Below are 19,069 nucleotides of genomic sequence, written 5' to 3'. Positions count from 1 at the left end.
CATAATAAATAGCCTCAGGAGATAAGAAAGGATATTAATACATGGAGAAGAAAGCAATTATAGTGAATTACCAAACAGGAATAATAGTATGTAAAAAACAAAATTAATTAAGATCAAGACATCAATACAATGGAGAAATACCACAATGCACACAGATTAAGAACAATTTGTAGCACTAAGTAGTATAATTAGCTATCAGGAAGGGATAAAGGGAAACATATAAAATTAAACTTGGAAGATATGATGGATTAAATAAGAAATATCCACATCAGTATAATGGTAGTCCTTGGAAGAAAGAAGGTAAATCAAAGATTGATGTGTAATATTGAAGGAACAAGAATCTTACGCCAAGGAGATTTATTGCAGTTGAGTATGACACAGAATGATGAACTTCCTGAGATTCAACTGATGATAAGGAATGTGATTGATCGTAAAGGAAACACTCAGCTTCCTCAGAGAACACACATGTGTCTTGTGATGCTATCAATCTGGCTTCAGCTGATTGGACTTTGGATTGGCATCCAAGTTGAAGGTAGTTTTCTGTGTACTGGGCATTGCTAGCAATCTATGAAGCACATTGAGATGAGAATTGTGTCCAGACATGATGCCTCTCTACTAACTCAACAAGATCAGATCTTGAGCTGTATTGTAGTAGAGAATTTTAAAAAAACTGACAGGAAGCAATAATCACATGGAAGTAAAACAGGGAGGAAACCAGTGGCATGAGATATGGAGGAGAGGTGATCCACTTGAAGACAGAAGTGAAGCAGAACAAAAAACACAAAGCAAGAGAGGCTGAGGCATGAAAATACTGACTACTCTTACTTTTGGGTCACTAAAACTTGTGAGAAATGCTGTACTACATGTCAGATATCTGTGATACTTATTAGCTCATATAATTCACTAGGCAGCCTTACTTCCACATGGACCTTTACAATAAACTCTTTAGCAAATATGAAAAACTATAAAACAATATCCAAGGTTACCATTTTGCCCAATCTTGATCCTGAAAAGACCAAAACCTGTGTGATAGTATTTCGAGGCAAACCATCACCTTGTACACTTGAAATTAACATCATGTAAAATGTATTCTTGGTGAAATATTTTGAAGTATGTTTTCTTGGCATGCAAATAACCTACATAATTGAACTTCAGCATACCTTGATAGAAAAGAATTGAATTGTCTAAAACAAAAATGGTGAAGACATTAAATTCCAAAAATTCTAATCCAGAGTGCTTATTCTCTGTATTTCACTCCAACAGAAATAGGAAATTTGATAGCTAGATAATAAAAACAACACATACAGCTTTCACATGGATATAAAAGCAAAAATCCTCCAATATATTTGAAAAAAAATCATATAAGAAATATTTTATACTCATAAATATTAGCTGGGAAGAATCATATGCTGTTCATGTTTTCCATATCATAATTGAGTTCCATGTGATTTAAATAAATTATATGGTTTTAATTTAGAGCACAGAATTTTAGAACTTGAAAAGGTCTCACACACTTATTACTATTCTTTAATTTAATAATGACTCATGTGAAGAAAGGGGAGGTAAACCAGAAGATAAGAAAGGTAAGTTGCTTTAGTTCAGAGCTATTTTACTTATTTTTTTAATTTTTTTTTTTAGATTGATGGTAGAGTAGACAAGAATGGGATATGCAGTGCTGAAGACCTCAAAACACTAATATGTGTTTTTTTAAATGATCTATAATTTTGCTTGCCTATGAATGTCTATATCAGTGGATTTGCAATTAAACCCTGATACCTTTCTAATGTGTATATTCTAAATATGAAAGACAGTTGACTACCTGACATATTTCAGGTCTTCAAAAAAAGTAATTTGCGCTTCCCTTTGTAATCCCCAAGATACAAAATACAAATTCAGAAACTGTTAGCCATTATTACATTCCTCTTTTTCAAATATTTGTATAGAACTTTACAATTTACACAGTGATTTCATATTCATTGCATCATTAGATTTTTATCTACTTAATAACTTTGAACTGGTGGCAAATCAAGAAACTGAGGGCTCATAGTTTAAGTGCTGACCTCAAATCGTGTCAATATGGTAGCTTCAAGACTCACACCCAGATCTTCTGAATCCCAGTATCTTTCTCCCCATCTCCAGGTTACTCCATAGTAGAAATCACTTGAATCCTATATTATTGACCCCTGGTGCCAAATAAGATGTTACTCTTTCTCTAAACCTTCCCCCATAAAGTTTTCAAGGTGGGATTACTTACATGCAAAAGAATGGTTAGGCTTGTCTATCCAGCAATGTGGAAGTGAGTCACCTCAATTTTAAATTTTTCTCAATGCACATTAACCATTTCTTCCTCTGGGCTGCATTACTCTGGCCTTTCTGTGATAGTTCTACTTTTTTTTTTTTTTTATATTGAACTTTACATAGTGTATGAATGTCAGATTGTGAAAACTTTAGGATAGCTTGAGGCTTACTTATTTTGGTATCTTTAACATCTTTCTCAACAGTTTAATGCACATTGATCAACCCAGGAAAATGTCAAGAACTTAAAAATGCTCCAAATAAGCCTGTAATTTACCTAAAGTTAATGATAATTGATGACAGTAATACTATATTTTAACATACATTTTCACTATCATTAAATGTTCTAAAAATAGTATCAGTAAAGTAAGAGATCTTACCTAGACCATGTCTATGTGTTGACATTGGCGGTAAAACAGTCCAAGTCTTGGTTTTGGGATTGTAACATTCAACAGTGTTCAATGTCTTTAAGCCATCTCGACCTCCAATTACAAAGAGTTTGTCATCAATAACAGCCACACCAAACTGCAATCTCCTGCCGTTCATCATCCCTGCCTGGATCCACAAATTTGTTCTGAGGTCATATTTCTCTATGGTTGTAGCTCCTGATAAAACATAAAATCAAATAGTCACCATTTACTACTAATCCAACATACAACCTGCCCAAATGTACAAATGTACAAATTAAGATGTGAAAACACTCTTGTCACATTTATTTTTCTTAAAGAAAATGTGGCAGAAAACCAAAGGGAGTAGTAATTTAACCACATTATTTTATCTTTTTGGCAGACACTAATGATCAAAATAGATACACATCTACAGCTTGTTTGAATTACATAATGGTCTTATGCTAAACTATTGATTCAATGAAATCATTGTTGGTCATATCACAGTTCTGTCCGTAGATTTTACAACTTCTTTCTATCACTGTTTGCCATAAAAAAAATAATAATAATCCTAGTATAATTTCTATATAATTCCTGTATAATTTCTGAAAATGAAGATAAAAGAATTTAATAAATTCTTTACCATGTTTCTTTTAAAATTTTCTTTATGCCTTAAGATAACAAAACATTTTATTTTACTTTAATTTATTTTTAAAGATTTTATTTATTTGAGAGACAGAGTACGCACAAGCAGGGGAGGGGCAAGAAGCAGACTCCCTACTGAGCAGGGAAACCCAATGTGTGGCTGGATCCCAGGACCCCGAGATCATGAGCTGAGCCGAAGGCAGACGCTTAACTGACAGTCATCCAGGTGGCCCAAAATAACAAAACAATTTAAAAGTCAATTTGAAGTTATGTAAATAAATGTCATCTATGCTTTTTTAAACCTTTTTTTTGCATCTGGAGAATAGCTTAATAGAATTTAGAGACATAAAATGATTTTCTATCCTTTATCAATCATGTTATAATCTCTAAATAAAATAGCTTATCTTTCATAAAAGCTTTTTATACATAAATTTGAGAAATGCAATAAATCTGATAGCAATATAGAAATTGAAAGAAGAAATAAGTTAAATTGCTGATTAGATATATTTTCATAGATTCATTTATACATTTCAATTAAAAATGTCCGCCTTGAACAAGTTCACAAATGTTTATATGACAAGATATAGCTTATAAACACTAATCTTGCTTTTCAGTGTTTGATCTTAATGTTCAGACTCATATTGACCAATGTTTTATCTTCAATGATTAGATATCCCTAAAAAGGGAGTCAACATTCTTGTGTACTTTCACTTACTCACTAAAGATGTATTTTACTTGTAACATAATAAAAGTTTGCAAACTAGAGAAAGCATTCATCAGGGGAACTCATTTACTATTTAGAAAGTAACCAGCACTGAACTAAACAAATATGAATAACTTGGTAGGAGAAGTTTTGCTAATTGAAGTAAAAATAATACAATGATGCTCCATTTTTATTCAAAGGTAGCAAAGAATAATATAGATACTAGGTTAGATGCATTAAATCTTTTTTATGTTATTGAAAATACAAGCTAATTTCCATATAACTAAATATGAAGTATTATAAAATTATTATTATTATTGGAATAAAAATAAATTGTAATGTTCATAAAAGTTATTTATATTATTTAGTAACATAAGAAAAATTATTTAAACAAATGTGCTTATTTTATGCTTAAGTATATTTACTATAGTTTATATTTAATGTTTTATTGAATGATGAACAAGTCAAAATTCCAAGGTGAACTAATTTGTCCAATAATTTCAAGGTCATCTGAATTCTCAAAGCTTGATAACATTGGGATTTCATGAATACCTAATTAAAAATCATGTTATATGGAAGTACCTCTCCCTTATGACTAGTCCTTGACAAATGATAGTAGAAGAAATAGTGTAACTTAATCCTAACGAACCCAATTCCATGAGACCCATATTTTACAGGTATATGTAGACAAGGAAGTATGTGTACAACTGTACTTTTCATAATGTCCCAAACCTTGGTCAAAATCTTTGCAAAGAATTTGAGGTCCAGTCATCCTTCTAAAGGAAATCGTTGGAAATGTGTGAAATTAATGGCTTCTGAGCAACCAAAAGTGTTATTATTCAAAGGGGAAAGTGAATATTTGATCTGAGTTTCAAAGTCTTATCAAAACAAGCTAGATATAACTTAAATCCCAACATATGGCAGGATATTTTACTTTTATAGTGTTTTCCCTCTGAGTCTTCAAAGGTAACCTACTCATTTTATCCTAAAGTTGTTACATCAGAAATGGAGTACATCCTTGTCTTCATTTTTTCAAATTTGACTGTTTTAATTTCCTATGGTTGCTATGAAAAATTATCTCAAACTTAGTAACTTAAAAAAATACACATTTATTATCTTACAGCTCTGGAGGTCAGAAGTTCAGAATAGGTATTCCTGTGCTAAAACCAAGGTGTTGACAGGGACTTTAGGGAAGAAGTGAATTTCTTGCCTTTACCATTTTCCACAGGTCATCCATATGCCTTATGACCTTTTCTTCCATCTTCAAAGCCAGCAACATTGCATCTCTACATTGATTCTTATGATTACATTGGGCTCACCCATATATAATCTGAGTGAATGTAGAATATTCCTATTTAATGTAGAATAGTCAGCTTAAAGTCAGCTAATTAGTGGCCTTAATTCCCTTCACAACCTTAACACACACCCTCACACACACGCACACACACACACACACATAGTTAGCTGTATGAGCTAGTATGTTCATAGATTCTGGGGATTAGAATGTAGACAAGGTCTATTTTCACTCCACTGTTTAACTTTGCATAGTTATAGAAAGTTTAGTAATACAAAACAAAGAAAGATTTCTTGATTTGTAAAGCTTACTTATAGTCAATCTAATTGGTTATTTTCTTAGCATGCAATGTGAATGTTTTATCTCATTTTTAATGATCACAAAGCTAATAACATGCTTCCTCTTTTTCTAAAGAAAGCTATTAATAATAATGTTCTTTAAGAAATTTTCTTGGGGCGCCTGGGTGGTGCAGTCAGTGAAGCATCTGACTCTTGGTTTCAGCTCAGGTCATGATCTCGGGGTCGTGAGATGGAGTCCCACATGGGGCTCTGCACTCAGCGTGGAGTATGCTTAGGACTCCCTCTCCTTTTGCTTCTCCCCCCTCCCCAGTAAATAAACAAATCTTTAAAAAAAAAGAAAGAAAGAAAATTTCTCACCAATATACTTCATTAGCTATCTGTATAAACTTCTCTATTCTTACTATTTTTTATAATTTATCAATTTGTTTATGAATACTGTTCGTTTTCTTTGCTTATTAGAGTATATATATTCCCTTAGTGGTTGCCTGAGTCAAAGGAAGAACAAAGCCATCCTCTCTGAGAAATGTTACCCTAGATTTCTCCTTACAGTAAAAACAATATTTGTCGTTACATAAATTAAAAACAGAATATGAGTAAGAGTGGACTCTTGTGATAAGTCATAAGTTTGAGAGAGATTAAAAATAAAAATTTATTTTAGGATATAGTTACTTTGGATTTATTCTGTTCATGAAACTATCACTAGTTATCTCAGCTGCCTGCATGACTTTAAAATGGGTGACTGCAGACACAATAGAGTCCTGACAACTTTGATAAACTGGACAGCATCCACTCTGAGATTCCAAACCATAAATCTAAGCAACCAACTTAAAATAATGTTTAGGTCCATTAAAACAGGTATAATGAGCACATCTGGCTATGGAGGTCTATTAGGACTGGTTAGATCCCTATTGCTTTGTGTTTTAAACTCTAGACTACTATGTTAAAGCATTTTGAAGGATGCATTATCTCTTGTAGGGAATTTTGCTATTCTGTGAGCTATAACTTTGTACAGTAACAATATTATTTTATAAAATGTGTAGTATAACTCAATAGAATCTAAAGCAATTTGTGAAATTTCCTAACTAAATGGAGTTATGTAATTCAAAGATAAATCTCATTCTTGGCATATAGAATAATGTGAAATAAAATCATAGACTATGTACTAGGTAAGGACAAGGTGCCTGGCATTTAAGATAATATAAAGTTTTGATGTTGCTTTATTTGAAACAACTCCTGAAATATCATTTTCTGTAAAAAGTAGTCAAAACATCAAGGGAAATCATGACATATATATTATTCAGGATTACTTAACATATTATCATGTTTTATTGAAATATGGTTGTTAAATAAATATTGAGTAAAGGGTTTGGAGTAGACTTAAAAATAAGATATTAATATTAATAGATAATATTTAGTGAGTACTTCCTGTGCTGTAAGACATTTACATGTATTAGTACAATTAATTTTTATTAAAAACTGATGACATAGGTATTATTATGCCAAGTTTATTGAAAAGAAGATGAACCCACAAAAGCTTTAGTAACTTGCTCAGTGTCTCTGAGATAATAAGTAGTGGATCCACAATATTAACCTGGCTCTAGAACCCACTCTGATAAACACATCTCTTTAGCACCTTATCCTGGTTATAGAACAAGTTCACTCCACTTAATACATGGGGTAGGCAGCGTTTCCTAAATGCCCCTTCCTGAGATTTAATGACCTATTTCTCAGAACCTGTGAATGTGATAAGAAATCACTCCATTGGATTGTTATGCTGTCTGTCACAGTTCACCTTAATATAGGAAGATAACCTGATCACAGGAACCCCTGAAAATGGAGAGATTTCTCTGGCTAGTTGCAGAAGGGGAAGTCAGAGAGATTTGAAGCATGAGCAGACTCGACCTGCTGGTTTGAAGACGGAAGGGGCCACATGAGAAGGAATACAGGTGGCCTCTAGGAGCCGAGAGTGTTCCTCACCTGACAGCCAACAAGGAAGCAGTCAGTCCCTTGGTTCTACCACAGGGAACAGATTCTGTCAGCAGTCTGAATGAGCTTGGAAGATGGCCTCCAGCTCTGGATGAGTGCACAATCTAGCCAACACTTTGATTTCACCCTTTTGAGGTCTTGAGCAGAGAATCTAGGCATGCCACCTTGACTTCTGACCTACAGAACTATGAGCTAAGAGATGACAGTTGTTTTAAACCACTGTTTGTGGGGCACCTGGGTGGCTCAGTCGTTAAGCATCTGCCTTCGGCTCAGGTCATGATCTCAGGGTCCTGGGATCGAGCCCTGCATCGGGCTCCCTGCTCGGCAGGAGGCCTGCTTCTCCCTCTCCACTCCCCCTGCTTGTGTTCCCTCTCTCGCTGTATCTCTCTCTGTCAAATAAATAAAAATCTTAAAAACAAATAAAATAAAAAAAATAAATAAACCACTGTTTATGGTAATTTGTCACCTCAGCAATAAAGTATAATTTGTTTTAATTTGCATTTTATCAAGTATTTGTTTTCCAAGTTGAATAAACATAACATTGTATTAGATACAATGCAAATACAAAATTATTTTCCTTACGACAAAACAAACAGCAGGCTCCTGTCTGAAAATATCAAACTGAGAAAAAGTGCTCAAGAGATTATCTGGGTCTCCTTAGAGTTGTTCATTATACAGCCATATGTGACTAAATTGGGAACAACAGGAATTAATATTTGTACATTCCACTTTGGCATGACTAAGAGCAGGACTTATTCCAATATCCATAATTCAAATATCTTGAACATAGCACAGAATAAAATGATAATAGTTTTCTGAATGGATAAAATAATGTCACAAAAAAGCTCCTAGAAAGAAGATAAAGCTCCTTTATTCAACTCAACAGAAAGGCCCTCAGGTCTTCTCACAAAACCTTTGTACTACAATTTTAATGCCATATTAGTAAGCTCAGTTACCTGACTCTCAAGACTTTTTACAAACCAGCAAATGAGAGTGATCTGGAGCAACTGAAAGCAGCAATAGCTGCTAGGGAGGGAGTAACTAGGATAAAAATATGTTGTTTTAATTGAAATAGAATACTCATTCACAGCTATTAAACAAAAAACACATTTTACAAAGCCTAAAGACTTTGGTACCAACACTGATGGTGATCTTGATGCCATCAAATCATCAAGAAAAAGTTAAATTATTTTAGATGCATTCTCTTTAAGGAAGCAGTAAATATGGAGAAGCATATTAGAAAAATTTAAAAGCAAAGTTTTTTTAAGGATACTTCAAATGCAAGACTTCAAGCTTTAAAGAAAATAGCATTATAAAGAATGGCATTTCTTGAATTTTTTATGGAATAAGCTTTTCATTGACTTTCATATGTCTAGATACTTACGAAAAATATAGCTTTGGGATAACATTCTTACACATATAAAAGATATCACTGCAGGGAAAATATTTTTCAAAGATAAACAAGTCATTCCTTTTTAGGTAATTTGTTACGTTTTATAAGGATGGCACTGTAAACATTTCATAATCATCATAATAATTTCATATTATTTTGTTAGGATAATAGACTGATACACAGCTATGTATAGAGATATAAATGTAAATATATCATTAAGCTTAATGCTGGGTTTTGAGGTAGATATATAAATTTCAAAAATCTAGCACTATATTTAATTTAAACTAATTTCACTCAATTCAGGAATGCCAAAGGATACCATCTTCTTTACTCATAGCCAAAGGAAATAAAAGTATGGAACATAATTTTAATTCTTTGTATTTTATGTAATAATCCACCTTAATAACTAATAATTATTACCATTAAAATCTTAGCAAAAAATTAAAGATTCCTAGAAGTTGGCAAATCAGATAAGCAAAATGCAAAAATCAGTGTAATTTCTTTAGAAAAAATTAAATTCACCTAGATTGTGTAAAGAACCTATTTAAACTAGCACCACTAAAAATGAGTTATCTAAAAATCAGAAAGATAGGTGCCAGTTCTAGGTAAAGAAAAAAATTAAAACTTTATTGAAAGATGTCAATTTGAATGAATGGAAAGAATCATACTAATTTAAACAAGATGACTTGTTTGCAGAAATGTGAATTATTATCTTGTATAATCACAATTAATATATTTGTACAAGGTATTTATGAAATTTTGCTTATTTACTCTGTAAATTCAAATGTAAATATTAAGAATACATATTTTGAAGACTTTATTTATGCATGAGAGAGAGAGAGGGAGAGAGGGAGGTAGTGGGAGAAGCAGGTTGCCCACAGACCAGGGAGCCCCTTTGTGGAACATAAGGAATAGCATGGAAGACATTAGGAGAAGGAAGGGAAAAATGAAGGGTGGGAAATCAGAGGGGGAGATGAACCATGAGAGACTATGAACTCTGAGAAACAAACTGAGGGTTCTAGAGGGGAGGGGGCTGGGGGGATGGGTTAGCCCAGTGATGGGTATTAAGGAGGGCACGTATTGCATGGACCCTGGGTGTTATACGAAAACAATGAATCATGGAACACTACATCAAAAACTAATAATGTACTGTATGGGGACTAACATAACATAATAAAATTAAATTAAATTAAAAAAAAAGAGACAGGGAGATTTTAAGTAAATTGTCTTGGGTTACACTTTACTAAAACCTTAAATGTCCCAGAAGATTAAAAAGCAGGGGATGAGCACTGGGTGTTATACGCAACTAATGAATCATTGAACACTACATCAGAAACTAATAATGTACTACTATACCCTGGCTAATTGAACATAATAATAAAAAAAAAATTAAAACAGAAACAAATGATTTATTTTTACTTCTAGGTGGACTTAAGATCAAAGGTCCATGAGGTAAAACCCTAAGACCCAGAAGTTAAAAAGTAAATATTAATACATATATGATTACCAATCATCTAAATATAAAATATAGTTACATCAAAAACGCACAAAAAAGAAATTAAAAAAAGACTGAGAACATTAACAACAAAAACTTTTTTATAAATCTAGCAAAGGGTAAATTTCCTTGATAAATAAAAAGGCTTTAGAGATCAAGAAGTACATTAGAAACATTAAAATAGTAATACAATAATAATATTAGCAGGTGATTAATAGGAAAGTGATATGAGTAATATGTAAATGTCAGGAAATTTACTTAAACTTTCTAATAAATAACCTTATTAGATTTATAGCAGATTTAGAAAATGAATAATTTTGGGTTGACATCAAAACCAGTGGGTTGATAATAAATTGATGCAACTTTTGGGGAGATGGGTAGAGTGTATGAGTGTGTGTGTGGATATGTGTGTGCGTACAGTAAAATATACAGTAAATTTAGGAAATGGGGGTGGATTTTTTATTTGTAACTTCCTATTTTAAATATTTTATCATAAATATGTCTTAGTTCTATAATTGAAATACTGATTTCTTTTTAAAAGCAGCTTTTGGTGTTGCTAACGATGACGTAGGAAAGAGACTTAAAAAGGTAATCCAAAGTTGTAGTTATTATTTCTATCACTATTACTTAGCTATCGTTTTTACAGCACAGAGCTCATATACTAAAATAACTTCATAGCAAAAGAACATATATATTAAAGCATTATTGCATGCATAGTTTTTTAATTTTCTTAATAAATACTCATTAAACATAAACTCATGTACTTAACATTTTCAAATTGAATATTTTCACAACTAACATTTGCCAAAATGAACCAAATCTTTGCTATTTAGATTGTTTTTAAAATGTCCTATGTCATAATACTTTCCATATAATACCTATTAGAATTTTTCTAACCTTTGTTGAAAATGTGGGTACCAGTGAATGAAAGGACAAATAAATATCATGACAATTGGATTGTAGTTCTATTACCTATTATATAACAAAAATACCAGTCATTGAAGTGCCTGTTCCTAAGTATAGTAAAAGAACATGAGGTCTTATTGATCTCCACCTAAACTATGTACTCTTGGGAAATAAATTTTTGCCTTTTTCTTTATGGAGTACCCACTTTACAAAGATGTATTAATTGAAGGCTCTCTGTGGTCTCCTGATATTTGCTCATTTAAAGTAAAGCCTTACATTAGTACCACATTAAGTGAAAGTATAGCAACCTCTACTTATCTTTAAATCTCTTACTTCTCAAAATAAATAAATGAATGAATCTCTTACTTCTCATTCTCTGTAAATCTCTACCAAAAAAGTAACTTAAAGTAGCCCTAAGGAATCCTTCTTTGCCAAGGAAGAGCCACACATTGGAGAATTCAGATCTGGTTTGTATGAAACATATGCACAAACACACACAGACTTATTCCCCTTGGATCTGCATTTAGACTACATTTAGAAAACAGATGTATTTATTATCATTTGCTGTATATTCACAGGAAGATTGATCAAAAAGAATGCACTGAGTGCCCCAGAATTTATGATTATGGTAGGCATTTTATCATAACACACTAATTTATTGTTCAATCCACACTCACAGAAAGATCTACAGAATGTACAGTGATGTGGCCCAAATCCTCTGACTACTAAAAGGAGAAATAAAGTTATTATTAGACTAAATTTTGAAGAATTTGACTTATAATTTTCATCCTGATTCATCCTCAGAAGAGATACCAAAAAGAGTTACAATGAACATCATCACTAAGCTTTGTTTCTTTCTAATGAGTATGAGGCTATGAAAGGAGACTTCACTGACAAGTGATTCACTTTTCACCAGAAAGAGCCTTCTTTCACTCTCCAATAAAGAACATGGCTTCCACAGACTTTTTTTTTTATGTTATGTTAGTCTTCATTCGTTTTTGATGTAGTGTTCCATGATTCATTGTTTGCGTATAACACCCAGTGCACAGACTCTTAATTATAGAGAACAAACTGATGGTCACCAGAGGAGAGGGGGTGTGGCGGGATGGGTTAAATAGGTGATGGGCATTAAGGAGTGCACTTGTTGTCATGGGCACAGTGTTGAATCACTATATTGTACAACTGAAACTAATATAACACTGTATGTTAACTAACTGGAACTAAAATAAACACTTAAAAAAAAAAAAAAAAAGAGCATGACTTCCATGGCTGAAAGTCCCTTGTCTGGAGGCTCCCTGAGAATGCTATAAACAACCAAAATTTAACCTAACACATAAGCATCTCTGATTCTAAACACTGTTAAGGAAGCCGGAGCCTTGACTTTACTTTGTTCTCCCCCCAGGACCATTGAGCAAGTATGGTTCTCCTCTAGAATATGTTAGCAGCCCACTAAGTAGATGTCCGTGCGAGAAGACAATTCTTTGTGTCTGAAAAACAAACTAGGGTGAGGCTAACATGATGTCATCCATGGTTTTGAGTTGTTTCTATAATTTTGTGCAAACTGATGACCTTGAACTGGTAAATCTCCAAAGGTGTACTTTAAGTTCAAAGAAAACGTACTGAAGTGGAACCAAAGTGACTGAATGAAGTTACTGAGGCAGACATCAAGTAGGGCAGTACTCAAAGGGCAAAGATGAAAGAATAAGCTTTCTTTTGTTATATGGATTTTCTTCAGAAAAAGTCATACAGTATTTTAGTCACTTCACCCACCTAATTGTAAATGCTCACACAGAATTGTAAGTGAATCATTTTCTTAAAGCTATGTGATGATTACTATTGAGTTAAATGCTTTAAAATTTGTCCAGTTGTAGAACTGCAGTATTAAAAACTATTCTTTAAAGGTTTTTGGTAGTGAAGCTTGGCCAGCTCAAGCCAAGGAAGTAAAAATCAGGTCAAGATAGTTAATTCCACCTATTTCATTTTCCATTTTTGCCTTTCAATAATGCTGATAATGATGCAGTGTGATGAGACAAATTCAGGATAAAATAATCTGGTCAAGTCCTTTGAATAAAAAAAGACAAATATCAGGAGCTTATGCCTAAAGTTCATTTTTTTAATACATGAAAATCCAAGGTACACATTAAATATTTAAATGCCATAATAATATATACTCTATAATCAAATGATCCAGTAAAAGATCTCAAGGAAATTAAGGTTTTTATTTTGTGGTTAAGAATTAATGCTTTTCCCTCCTTTATGGTTTTGTCATCAACATTCTTCTTATTAGCTTTATTAAGAAAATTTTCTTTCAGTTCACATGAAACATGTAGGGAGGGCTGTCTGATCGATCAGACACCTGGCTGTTAATGAAAATCAATAACTGACATGTGGCTGCAACTCGGCCATCAACGAGGAAGCAATGCACATGTGTTGAAATAAAAGACTATACACTCAGTCCACCGTGGCCTAAGAGAAGAATCACTGCTACTGTGTCTTGCCACTGGTGTATTTGCTGTATCTTTAGCCTCCATTGATCATTCCCAGCTGTCATGTGTGAGATGATAAACAGAATTTATAATACTTCAATTTTATTATTTTCTCTCTTTTACCACCAAAGAATATCAGTTTGAAAACTTCTCAGCTTTTAACCCTTTGCACATTCTTTCTTTGGAACTAAAACAGTTGACCCTTGGACTACACTAGTTTGAACTATGTGGGTCCACTTACAGGTGGATTTTTTTTTTTTTTTTGATACAGGACTGCAATTGTATTTTCTCTTTCTTATGATTTTCTTAATAACATTTTCTTTTCTCTAGCTTACTTTATTATAAGAATACAGAATATAACACACATACAAAATTCATGTAAATTGACCGTTTATGTTACTGGTAAGGCTTCCAGTCAACAGTGGGCTATCAGTAGTTCAGTTTTGGGGAAGTCAAAAGTTATATATGAATTTTCAACTGTGCAGGGGTCAGTGCCCTCCCCCATTGTTCAAGGGTCAACTGTAGTCTCTTACACATGTTTAAGCCAGAGGGGCCTCTGCTTGCCTGTTGTGGTCCCATATATAGGAAAGCCCACTGTGGTTGCTGTGTGTCAAGAAGACAGCAGTGCCTATCAGAATCTTAATTCCCCTTCAGCCAAAGCAAAGGAGGGTTGCTGCTTCATAGACTTATGCCTACAAGAAGGACCTTGCAGTGGCCATCAACCTCACACCCTAACATTTTAGTCCCATTTCTCCGTATCGAGCAGCATAATTCTACAATATTTCCTCAAATACAGTCTTTGCATGGTTCTGATATGCATGAGTTTCAGTTATCATGGTTTAGTTAAATAACACTAATCCCCCAACAAATTTCAGATACCACAATATATCAACAGTGAGTAATGGCATAAAATGCAAACTTTGCTACTAGCTCTTTAGTGCACAAATCACTACTTAAATGACAAATGTACATCAGTATCAGTGACCAATCACATCCCTTCTTTCAAAGTCTACAAGTGATTGCTCATTGCACTTCTGTTACTGAGTTCATGCACAGGCTATTGTGTCGCCTTTTTGTTCCTAGTGACAAACTCACTGTCATTTACGAAATAAATAAATAAATAAATAAATAATAAAAAGATAATTGAAGAGAGAATTGCCTAACAAAGGGGTAAGTGGAGCATAAAGGAGAAAGGTGATAAGGCTAGAAGTGAAATTACAGTAGAGTCACAGACTTTCATACCCTGTTGGTTGAGGATTGCCTCTGGAGCTCTAACCCCCATCCTATGTTTGCACTACTGGGCCGCCCGCGCAAGGGCCGTACAATCTGAGTTTGCTCTCAATACCACAAAGAATGCTCTTAGGCAGATAAGCAGGGAGACTAGGAGGTCACTTGTGGCGGAACCTTGCAAGCATGCACAGAAACTGTCCATTCCCCCCTGCTAATACGTTAAAGTTGGGTCAAGGGAACGTGGCATTTGGCACTACAAGTTTCCTACAAATACTGTAGGAAATACTTTTTCTATAAAGGGCCAGACAGTAAAAAAATGTAGTCTGTGGGTCCCCTTACGGGTCTCTTTGTTGTAACCATATGGTTATTGTAGAGTGAAAGCATGTAACAATAGGCTATACACAATAGGCAAACAAATGAGGGATGTTCAATAAAACTTTATGGTTACTGAAATATGAATTTCACAAAATGCAAATATTCACTAAATGCATCACTAAATATTATTCTTTGCTCTTTACAATGCTTATGATGTAAAAACCAAAGCCACACAAAACAGCTAGTGGGCTAGATTTGGCCTGTGGGCCATAGTTTGTCAACCCTTGCTCTTAGAATGCCAAAATGATATAAATATTTGGAGAAAATGGCACTTGGCAAATGTTTGTCGGTTATAATAAATCAAATAAGTCTTCATTTTTGAAAGAAAGGAACTGAATTACATCTATATAGCAATTTGTGTATCAGATTTATTAGAGTGGCCTTCCCCAGCCAATCATCATAAAACAGCAACATGGGCCTTTATCCTGTACTCCTCATCCCATTTTCTTTACTTTATATTTCTCTATAACTAGTCATCACATGAACTATTTCATACTAATGTGTATGTTTGTTTATTGTCTCCTGAATATACTTTAAGCTACAACAGCCCAGAGACTTTTACTATTTAGTTTACCAGCACTAAGAACCATGACTAGAAGTTAGTATGAATATTTGTAGCAGAATTAGATAATTCAAAAAGAGTGAATTAGTAATCTGAGAACTCAAGAAATGCTGAGGAACCAGCTATAGAAGGGAGACAATTATAATCCAATTTCATAATTAATACTTTCCAATAATTGGGGCAGAGATTTAAAAAATACAGTATCTATTTTTTCCTAAGGTGGGAGAAAAAGCAATATTAGCAGAATTATCAGAAAGTCTCATTTTTTATTCAACACATGAACACCTATATAAAAATGATTTTAATCTAAGAGAATTATAATTAGACTGCCAAATATATGAAACTGTTATTTATTCACGCCCATGCTTCAGAGGTGGACATTGGCAATGGTCACCTATAGAGATTCCTGTAAACAAGACACTTAAAGAGAAATTGGAATTATGTACAACAAAAATATCTCTAACTAGAACCTTGTAGGACAATAGACCAAGTAAAGCTTAAAAATAGTATAATATGTGAAAATAATTTATTTGTATAATTATTATAAAATATACTTAATTTAATTATCCTTAAAGAATAATATGTATCAAATTGATACATTCAAATTTTGATGCAAAAGCATAGTTATATGCTTTTTTTTTTTAAAGATTTTATTTATTTATTTGACATGGAGAGACACAGCGAGAGAGGGAACACAAGCAGGGGGAGGGGGAGAGGGAGAAGCAGGCTTCCTGCCTAGCAGGAAGCCCAATGCAGGACTCCATCCCAGGACTCTGGGATCATGACCTGAGCCGAAGGCAGAAGCTTAACGACTGAGCCACCCAGGCACCCCTAGTTATATGCTTTTATAAGTGAACTCATGTTGTTCATAAACTTCCTTTTTTTAAAAAAAGGTTTTATTTATTTATTTGTCAGAGAGAGAGTGTGCACACGCACAAGCAGGGGGAGTGGCAGGCAGAAGGAGAAGGGGGCTCCCAGCTCAGCAGGGGATGCGGGACTTGATCCCAGTCAGAAGCTTACTACTATGATGTTTCTTAGCTGCGTTTGCTCTGTGAACCATAACAGCCTCAACACCAATGACTAGAGAGGCTTAAGTGTGAACAAAAATTTACCAGCAATGAATAATATATAACACTTCAAAATATTACTCCCACCATCAATTATTGAATCAGTTAAGTTTTTTTACATGTGTTCCTGTTGATATTTCTCACAGCATCTCAGAAATATGTAATATTATTCCCAATCTCTATATTAAGGGACACCAACATTTGGAATACTTACTTATCTTACTAAAGATCACAAAGCTCACACAACTCTGTTTCAGTTTTACCAAAATGAGTAAATGTCATGCACCAAAAGGTATTTGGGGTTGTTGGTGAGGAATGAGGCCTTGAAGCCTGTAGGTAAGCCACAAGTCTTGAAATAATTAAAATTGTTTTTTTAAAAACCCCTTACATTTCTAGTAAATGCACATTAATATGGGCTTACATAAATACGTGCTCATGCATATGCATAGTATGTACTTACATGTATATATAACTATATTTTCAAAAGTTTAAATCTAGTATGGAAACTTATTTTTGGTTTGGTGTTTTGTTGATAGAAAATGGAATATTCATTTTTTTTTATAATTTGCTTTTATACTTAAAAAAACTAATTAAATGTACAACTGTACTCCCACATGACACAGATAATGGGGATTTCTGAGGCATCAACATTTTCACTTTCCCCATCTCTTGCTTACTGGCGAGAAATTGAAATTGGCATCACCCTCATCATTGAAATTATTATCTCCCACTCTCAGTAGGTATGGTTGGATTCCTTGAGTAATATGTATAGTTAATATGACTCCAGTGTAATAGCATAAATTAAATGTGCCTATCCCCTTTGGTATTTATTCATACATTTTACTCTTGCTATTAAATCACCTGTTGGTGGATATATCATTACGTGTATATATCATTATCTACAAATGTACATTTGTATTTCTAAACCACATTAATGCTGCATGGTCTTAAAAGAATTCCTCAAAAGTCAGACATCAAGACTACCTGAGTGTGAAATAGGACTAACATCAAATTCTTCAAAAACTTTGACATTGAGTAAAAATACATCCTATAATTCTGGTATATCAAATAATATTTCATATTTATAAAAAATGCCAAAGCCCAGGTTGCACATGTGAAATGTTATTATTAGTAGAACACAAATCATGAAAAAGCAAGTAGGTTTAGGCATAATGAAAACAGCACTTTTTGTGATTTATTTAGTCACATATTTATGTAGTTTTCAAGAAGGAAACATTTTCAGTGATGCTTTGCAAATCATGTGTCTTATAATATCAGTTTATATATCTCTTAAACATAAATGTGCAGTGGCTACAAAAATATTGTACATGCTGTTAATAGCAGCTTTATTTGTAATAGCTAACTCTGAGAAGATCCCAGGTGCCCATCAATAGAAAAATGGATAAACAATTATTAATAAACAATTACAAAGAATGAGCTATTGGTATAAACAATCTCCTGGAAGAATCATCAAAATATTATACTGTTTGACAGAAACCTTAAAGAGTATGAAATGTGTAAGTACATTCTGATGAAGTTCAAGAATAGGCCAAACTAATTTAAGGTGAAAAAAATTTTAAGGAGTGGTTCTCTTTGGAGATATGGAAGCTGGGGACTGATTAAAAAGAGGTATGAGGAAACTTTCTGGGATAATGGTAATGTTCTATATCTTGTTAGGGGTTTGAATTATATAGGTATATGTATTTGGCAAAACTCATTTAAGGATACAGAAGAATTATGCATTTTACTATATGTTATATTTACCTAAAAGCTCTAAAATATATTGAAATCTAGTTAGTAATAAACATGCCAATGTTTTTAGGATGAAGTCTCTGTCTACAATTTTGAATGCATTAAAAACTTTGATGGATGAGCTTAATATTAACTATAAAATTGGCTGAGTATATAGATGCTCTCTTTATGATTCTTTTAACTTATTCCAGAAAA

The 19,069-nt window shown here is 33.3% G+C and overlaps 1 protein-coding gene across 2 annotated transcripts in view; it reads right to left on the bottom strand.

Moving 5' to 3' along the window:
* Window positions 1-19,069, bottom strand: part of KLHL1 (kelch like family member 1) — a 357,107-nt gene that overhangs the window by 84,666 nt on the left and 253,372 nt on the right. For both annotated transcript variants that reach the window (XM_035003252.1, XM_035003253.1), the window contains one exon: window positions 2,676-2,900. In XM_035003252.1, coding sequence (XP_034859143.1) covers window positions 2,676-2,900 — 225 coding nt within the window. The remainder of the gene's footprint in view (window positions 1-2,675; window positions 2,901-19,069) is intronic.

This window comes from Mirounga leonina, unplaced genomic scaffold (assembly GCF_011800145.1).
Source record: "Mirounga leonina isolate KUSES-001 unplaced genomic scaffold, KU_Mleo_1.0 Mir_127, whole genome shotgun sequence".
Lineage (NCBI taxonomy): Eukaryota > Metazoa > Chordata > Mammalia > Carnivora > Phocidae > Mirounga > Mirounga leonina.
The sequence above is the reverse complement of the archived record's forward strand: the minus strand, read 5'-3'. Positions and strand labels throughout refer to the sequence as shown.